Source organism: Thunnus albacares, chromosome 8 (assembly GCF_914725855.1).
Source record: "Thunnus albacares chromosome 8, fThuAlb1.1, whole genome shotgun sequence".
NCBI classification, from domain to species: Eukaryota; Metazoa; Chordata; class Actinopteri; order Scombriformes; family Scombridae; genus Thunnus; species Thunnus albacares.
This window is the reverse complement of record NC_058113.1, coordinates 22,414,279-22,422,133: the sequence shown is the minus strand read 5'-3', so window position 1 is coordinate 22,422,133 and position 7,855 is coordinate 22,414,279. Positions and strand designations below refer to the sequence as shown.

Here is a 7,855-nt window from a genome sequence, read left to right as displayed (position 1 = left end):
AAAAAAAAAAAAACTTTGAGGTTTTTTTAAAGCATTATTTGTTACATCATTTAGTTACATCCAATCTAATTATCTGTCAATGCATCTTTTCTCTAAGTAAATATCACATGCAATGTTAGAGCCAAGAACAGTTTTAAGTTGTTCTAATTGCAGTAATGAGACAAGACAATTTTGATTTTCAGTTATTTTTAATTAAAAAATGTTCACAAACACATTCAGATGTCTACATATCCACAACTGTAGTAGCTGTAAATCCTAATTCAAAGTATTTTCTGCCTGCTGGCCACACTGAAGTGTATAGTGAGTGAAATCCAGTACAATTATCCTAAAACTAATAAAACAACACAAATACATTTAACATTTTAGACAGTAGTATTTGAGCAGAATCAACAAAATCATGGAAAAGTAATCATGATTAACTGAAGCACATTTCCAAGCATAAGACCGTAGACTGTATGGAGTAGACTGTATGGCAAAGACGATAATCATTTATTAATCCCACAGTGTGGAAATTTGTATATACATATTTAAATATACAGTCTGTGGTAAAAACAGTCTATTCTACTGATTCTTAATTGAATCATTATCACTAATCATCATAATCAAATGTATGCAAACATAAGAGATAGCTGCTGCTGTAATAGCTCCAAAAGTCCTGTGTTCCTGAAGACACGAGTAAATAGACTAGTAAAAAATATTTTTACGCGCAACTTTGTCTTTTTTTCCCACCTCTCAGATATTAAGTGTTGTATGTCACAAAATTTCCTCCAGCTCCATGATAAATCAAGAGAGATGGTTTAATTCACTTTATCATTATTGGCCACCGGCATCAGAAATGCTGCCAGTCTTTATATATGTGTGTGGTTTTTCATTCTTGTCTGCATTCATTTTGGATAGTGACAGACCATTGGTCAGTCATGTTTCCTCCAGCTAAGGCACATCAAAAACATTTGGTCTGATTATTTTCATGACACTGATAAAGTCAGTCATGCTTTATCTTGATTTTTGCGTTTCACTGCTCTTTGTCAGTGTTTATAAAGTTATCTCTCAGCTCTAGCTTATGCATCACGCAGCTAATGTTTTCATCAACTCAAGAGACCACATGATACATATCCTACCTTTCTTCACTAATTGACTGCATGTTTTAAGTTGGCTTTAACATATAATCAAGTGTTTAAATCATGCTCATTTCTGAGAGATTGACACGTATTTATCATATCAATCTTTTCACAAAACCTACTTTTGTGAAGCTTTAAGTTGATATGCTGTGTTTTATATACTCTCATTAATCACATTTTAGTATATTTATGTTTTATTCAACATGTTTTATCTATTTTCTGAGCATCCCCCCCGATTTTACTGTTTCATTTCATTTTTTATTGGCAGATTTCTACTCTTCTTTTTAATGTTCTACTTTGATTAACGATTCTTTTATGTTCAACTGCCACATTGTTGTTGAGTTCTATTTTGCTTTTATAAAGAAACTTATTTAAAAAAAGAAAAGGTAATTATCATCCAACAGCTTTAGCTAAACAACCACCCTGCAGGATAATGGCCCATCATGAGGTGTGTACAGCAATTTTTCCTGGAGCTAGAATCATGGGCGTACTATGGAGCCCAGGGCCAAAAATAGGAAAAATCCTCTCATCAAACTTGTGTGTCAAAGTAACCAGGTGCTTTGCTGTTCCCCCATCCCAAAACGACACCTCTCCCTTATCTAAATTTAGCTTGATGCGGATCTTCTCCGGACGCTGTTGCACCTGCAGCTCCGTACGCTCAGGTGTTAAGACGCTGTACACCCCTTTGCTTAGTGCTATGGACCACACTCCACGGCTCGTAGAGACCGTGAACTTCTTTTTACGGGCCACTGACTCTTTACACACTCCCACAATCCACTTGGGGTTGTCACCAACAATGACATCCCATCTGTGTTTCCCGGAGGTATAACCTTCAGCACCCAGGACAAAGACGCAAGGATCAAAGCGCTCCGGGTTGTCAGGGGCGGTCAGCCGTTCTGCGCTTTCCTTCACACTGGTCAGGTCAGCGTTCAAGGACAGCCATGGAGAGGCTGTGTTTGGGTTTAGCATGACCGAATCTGCACACAGGAAGAGACGCAACAGTTTCATATACTGATAAATAAGGCACAAACATCATTTTCACATTAATGCCGCAGAATTCAAGTATTTCGTGCCAATTTATAAGTCAGTTTTATCAACACATTTTTAATGATTATCTGACAGCTAATCCAAAATACTTTTTTCGTGTGCATCTTAAATATATTAAACAGACGAACATAAACTGGTCAAACTCCCAACCATTTAAATTCCCAGGGCATACCCAACCCCAACTGTGTCATTTACTCACAATATTTGACATGGGCCTGCATGCTCTTCCAGATATTGAAGCTCAAAGCACCAACATGTTTGCCCATGTCTAAAAGAGAGTCATCACAGAGGCGAGGATCTTCCCGAGTCCACTGGGCTCTAGAGCAAAGATGGCAATGAAGTTTTAAGTAAGTACTTCTCAGTGGATATTTAGACTAATTTAGACTTTACAGTACACAATACGACTGCATTTACTTACTTTCTTTTTAAATCCTGGAAATTCTACAACATAAAAGAGTAACTGAGATTAGTTTAATGCAACACTTAAACATCAAAGATAGAACTTAGTATTACTAGTAGTAGTACTTATAGTCTTAAAAGTCTTGTAGCATTATAACTGCTGCCTTCTCTTACCCGCAGGAGGGGTAGATCCTCGTTGCCCATCTCTTTTTTCAGACTGTCAATGAGCTCCTTCAGAGCGGTAATATCCTTTTTTGTGCTGTCAATCAACTCCTGTATGGTAGCAGTCTTCTCCTCCTCTTCAGTGGCCAGAGCTTTTAGACGCAGAACTTCTTCTGTGACAAGTGCCTTGTGGAGCCTCTCAAACTCTGCCTTGATCTGTTTCTCAGCCTGCTCAGCTTGATACTAGGTAAAACCAGAGAAGAGAGTCAACACATACAGGACAGATATTTTTTGATTTTTCATGGCGGTTACGTTCTAAAGCAGAAATAAATAACCATCAAACACTCAACAGATGATTTACTGTGAAGACAAGATGCTCTTAGTTTCAGTTTAATTTTCCTCCTCTACGGTTCTCCCTTTCATTCATTCATTACACCCAACTCATGCAGCAGTGAATGCAAAGAACAAACTGGCCAAATCTGTGTTGCTTTTTCCTCATGTGTGAATATTGGGTTTCATAATTTTTTTAATTCATCGTGGGTCCAATTAGCACGATCAACTTTGTTCATCGCAAACAGGAAAACAGGATTGCACAACAGGGACTTTTAGTTCCAAGTTTGGTTCCTGGGTTTAGTTCTTCTGGTTCCAAAGTACATAGAACTTTTGGTCAAAATGGGGCCATATACATGAAATAAGATGTGTGCAGTTTATGGTGTGTCTTGCACTGTCTCTTCGTACTGTATGGAAGGTCCAGTTGCTCGAGTGCCATGTATGTACTGTGAAATACCGAATTTGGATAAAATCTCTCTCTTCAATAAAACCAAACATATCCCAAACATCTACAGGGATTTTGATTGATTTTTTTTTTAAATAGTGAAGAATTCAAGTGTAATGTGTACTATTCTGAAACACTCATTTAGAGGTAACAACTCTTTCCTTATATCCAGCAGCATGCAGATTGTTCAGTCTCTACTTTTGATATGTAACGTTCACTGACAGTGGGGTAAACCTGGACTGTCTGGTTCGATGACTGAATATGTCAGAGGACAGTGGAACAGTGCAGCTTGTCTAATAATAAACTTGGTCAATGATTATACAGAGGTAAAAATCAATATCCACACTATGAGACATGTCAGTAACTTTACCTTGATGTATCCCTTTGCGTTGCTGAGTTTATGTGTCATTTTCTTGTATGACTCCACTTTCTTCTCAAAAATCTGGACTTTGAAGCCCAGCTCCCTCTGCAGGGTGAAAAAGCAGAACATGAAGTGACCAAATGCAAACAACGTCATCTTAAAATAGTTTAGTGACTGGTGTTATGCCAAAATATCTTAGGCTGCAGTGTGTAGAGAAGAAGGTGGAAAGATGTGTAAAGGGAGTGTAAAGCCACTTCCACATAAGGCATTCATAGATGATCTAAGACTGTAACTATAAATACAACTATACATACTGCTGCTAAACCACTGAATTATATCAGATCTTGTGTAATTCTATACAGAACAAACCTATACTCATAATCATGAAGGCTGTGTGGATGAGAGGAGAGCACAGGTGTAATTAATTAATGATAATTACACTAACAATGACTCTGTTCCACTTGGCATTTTGACTTTCTGACATTGCTCACTGGGTCACATAAACTCAATTTAGTCATGATGTTTTTGGTTACACCTGTGCATTTCCTGCTATGACATGTTAATCTACAATATGCCTATAGGTGTCACTGCCAATACAGAATATATAGTTATGGCAATCCAATAATAATCCTATAGTAACTGTAGTAATCTTAAAGTCAAAGCTAAGCAATGTCAGACCCATGTTGAACCCGGGTCAGGAGCAGGAATCACATGACCTGCATTGACCTGGGATGAACCTAGGTCATCCCTGTTGGTCTAAGCCTATCTAAATAGTCATCACACCAACCTGTGTGTTTTCACTGTGGTAATGAAGAGGGAGCAAAGTAGTGTGAAAGAGGCGTGAGTGAAACAAAAAAACAAGAGCACAAGGAAGTGTCTTGGGATAAAACATAGAGGAGACAAGACTGGAAAATCAGACAGTTAAGGTAGAGTACAGAAATGATTATTGTGAGAGCCATTAGGCACATATTAATATTTGGTAAATTTTTTCTGTTGTAATCGCATGAGTTCATGCGACAGTTAATCCACAGTATATGTACAGGCCAAGTGTATTTTGAGGACTATAGGTGTAAATACTTGTAATTTTTGTGTTCTTGACTGAATGCAATAATATATATATATTTTTGTGTTTGTCGACAGAAGATTGTGCCGTAAGGTAATTCCATTATGCGTACGCAATAATGACGTACCCCTGACCCCTAAAAACATGCTGCTTGGGTCTAGAGGAATCTGCAAATAAGTTTGGATTGAAACGTGTATAGTGCAACGTGCTTAATGTAATACATCGAGATTGCGGGTAATAGTTTGGAATACAATATCAAGTTGGTAATGGACCAGGCTTTATGTGATTTCAAATAAATTTTCATACTTCTTCCCTGCCTTCTGTGGACTTGTGAGTAAAGTGGGACAAGAAAAGTGGATTTAGTTCAGTGGAACACGAGTCAAAACTAAGATACCTGATGACCTAGAAACTTGGAACATGGTAAAATGGCCACAATGATTGTGGTTGTAAAAAGTGAAATTGAAAATAATGCACAAAAAGCACAAAAAGATTAACAATAGCGTTTGATGCAACAACAGGGTTTAGGTATAACTGGTGGTATAAGTGTTGAGGGTTAGGCAGAGGTCACATGTTATAGAAACAGAGAGGTGGTAGGGAATGTAGGATATTTGATATAATTCAAATCTAAGATGATCTTGGATGAACTGCAGCACTGAATCAGCCAAAAACGTTAGGAACAACGAATAGAGCCATCAAAGTACAACTGATATTTGATATGTGTTATTCATTCTTGACTTTGGCTTGGAAACAGTAGCTGACAAATCAACCTCACCCCAAGGTCCATTTTGCAGCTGTTCTGGAGATTTCTACCATATCACACAATCTTCCTAAGCAGATGGAGTTTGCCCAGTTTTAATATTTCAAATTTCCATATTTCTGAGCAATTTAAGAGACTCATGTTGGCTTAAAAGTTGAGATTGTAAGTTCAATATTGGAACTTGAAAACAGTTGAATGAATGTTTGAGACTTTTAAGTGCCTAGAAAAATGGAAATTTGAGCATCTACATTTACTTCATAGCTGGGCAAACTCCATCTCCAGAACACTTACAAAATGGACCTTATGGGGAGACTGGTTTTGTCACCAACTAATTAAGCTCTAGTATAACTTTCAAGGGAAAATGTGGACCTACACTAATTAATAGCCTCATAGTCCACATATGAGTTATGGTAGTATGGTGTTAGTTATTTAGGCCTTATCAGTCGAAATGTTGTTCTTTTGTTCTGCGGTGTAAATTAAAATTAAAGGATGGGTTCACATTTTTTCAGGTCTGTCTTAAAACAAGACAGACCTGAAAAAGATAATTTTCCATCCTGTTCATAATGGCCATTAAAAGTGCTTACAATGTAAGTGATGGAGGACAAAATCCAGTCCTCCTCCTGTGCAAAAATGTATTTAAAAGTTTGTCTGAAGCTAATACAAGGCTTCAGCCGTCCAAATTAGTCAAACCAGTGGTGTCTTTCATTGTTACAGTCTTTTTAGTGCCAATTTCCTGTTTTAGTTCCTGTCCTTCCACTGCAGCTCAACAGGGAAACACAGAGAGAGGACATTTTGCACTGAAAAGACTACATGTGGCAGATATCCACTTAATCTGACTAACTCAGACTGTTGACAGCTTCAGATAAACTTTTACATACATTTTTACACCAAACGAGGACTGTGGATTTTTCCCCCCACCCATCACTTGTAAGTGCATTATGAAGGGATCTTTTAATAGCCAGTATGAACAGGAGGAATGATTACAGCAAAGCAAAACCGGTTTCAATGTTCATATTTGTATCTGACTATTATTTTCAGACAGACTTGAGAAATTGTAAACCTGTCCTCTAATGTGACAGCCGCCAAGAATTGCTTTTTCTTAAGAAAATACCAAATGTCAGCCTCAGTTGGTTACTTTACCTTACACAGTGGTGCCCCATCTTTCAGGGGCAGCAGCCTGTGTGTGCTGTGGAGGGTGACACAGTCCACACACACGGGCGCCTCGTCCTTCTCACAGTACAGCTCCAGCGGCTTCAGGTGCAGGTTACAGGTGTCCTCACTGGGACGTTTCTGGCTCGCCCTCAAGTGACTCTGCTTGAGGAAGGAGTCGCATGCGTCGTTGAGCGCACGGTTGGCTATGGCCTGCCTTTCCTCAAACTCCTCCCTGCACACGGGGCACTTTTTGTTGAATTGCCAGCTCTTCTGCAGGCACTCACGACAGAAGGAGTGAGTGCAGGGCAGCAACACGGGGTCCCGGAAGATGCCCTGACACACAGGACAGGTGAGGTCCTGCTGGAGAGGTAAGGTCTCCTCCATGTCTTCGTCCATACTCTCAGCCATGACTTCACGGGCCCTACGCACTTAGCTTTCGATTTCAGCCAAAAAAAAAAAAAAAAACCGACGGGACAAATACTCTCTCACCTGCCTCTGCGTGATATGTCAGAGCTTCACGCGTTTGCGGGCGTCCGAAAAAAAACTGTTCAGTTGTTAGAAAGAAAGTAGAAACCCCACAAGCGATACCCTCATAAGGCGCATAAAGTTCGTTTCTGAGCCACAACCCTCTTCCGTGTTTCAGGAACAGGCAGAACAACTTACCACGGTTTACACACCACCGCCCTCTAGTGGATTTGGAGGTTGTAACTGAAGTTATGGTGGACACCCCCGGCTGTGAAGATGTGGAGATGGAGACATCTGCACATGCCTTCACACCTGGCAGCGAGAGAGAGAGAAACACTCTCTGTCATAGTAATATACATACTGACATATAGGCATAGACATGGGCTTTATTATAGGAATTATAGGGCCCTCCCACAAATGGGCTCACCATTTACTCTTGTCTACTTTCCACCACTATCCCATTACCCAAACACACCAATACATCCATTTACTGATCAGCTATTGTACATTTGTTTGACATCTCAGCTTATGGTTACACCTGCTCCAAGTCTGTATT

The 7,855-nt window shown here is 39.2% G+C and overlaps 1 protein-coding gene across 1 annotated transcript; it reads right to left on the bottom strand.

Annotated features, from left to right (window-relative positions):
• Positions 1–169: 169 nt before the first annotated feature.
• On the bottom strand, positions 170–7,477 carry trim35-28 (tripartite motif containing 35-28). Its single transcript, XM_044359715.1, has 6 exons — positions 6,823–7,477; positions 3,872–3,967; positions 2,739–2,969; positions 2,584–2,606; positions 2,365–2,483; positions 170–2,095 (listed from the first exon to the last, which is right to left on the bottom strand). Exons 1-6 carry the CDS (start codon positions 7,240–7,242, stop codon positions 1,560–1,562), a joined length of 1,425 nt encoding a protein of 474 aa, XP_044215650.1. The 5' UTR covers positions 7,243–7,477; the 3' UTR covers positions 170–1,559.
• Positions 7,478–7,855: the final 378 nt, after the last annotated feature.

Bases quoted from the DNA above. Each gene is read 5' to 3' on its own strand.
- trim35-28 (XM_044359715.1), bottom strand. From the start codon at position 7,242: ATGGCTGAGAGTATGGACGAAGACATGGAGGAGACCTTACCTCTCCAG. The intron at 2,484-2,583 runs GTAAGTAAATGC...TCTTTGCTCTAG, and splicing joins TTCCAGGATTTAAAAAGAAA to AGCCCAGTGGACTCGGGAAG. The intron at 2,096-2,364 runs GTGAGTAAATGA...TCCTGTGTGCAG, and splicing joins GCAGGCCCATGTCAAATATT to ATTCGGTCATGCTAAACCCA.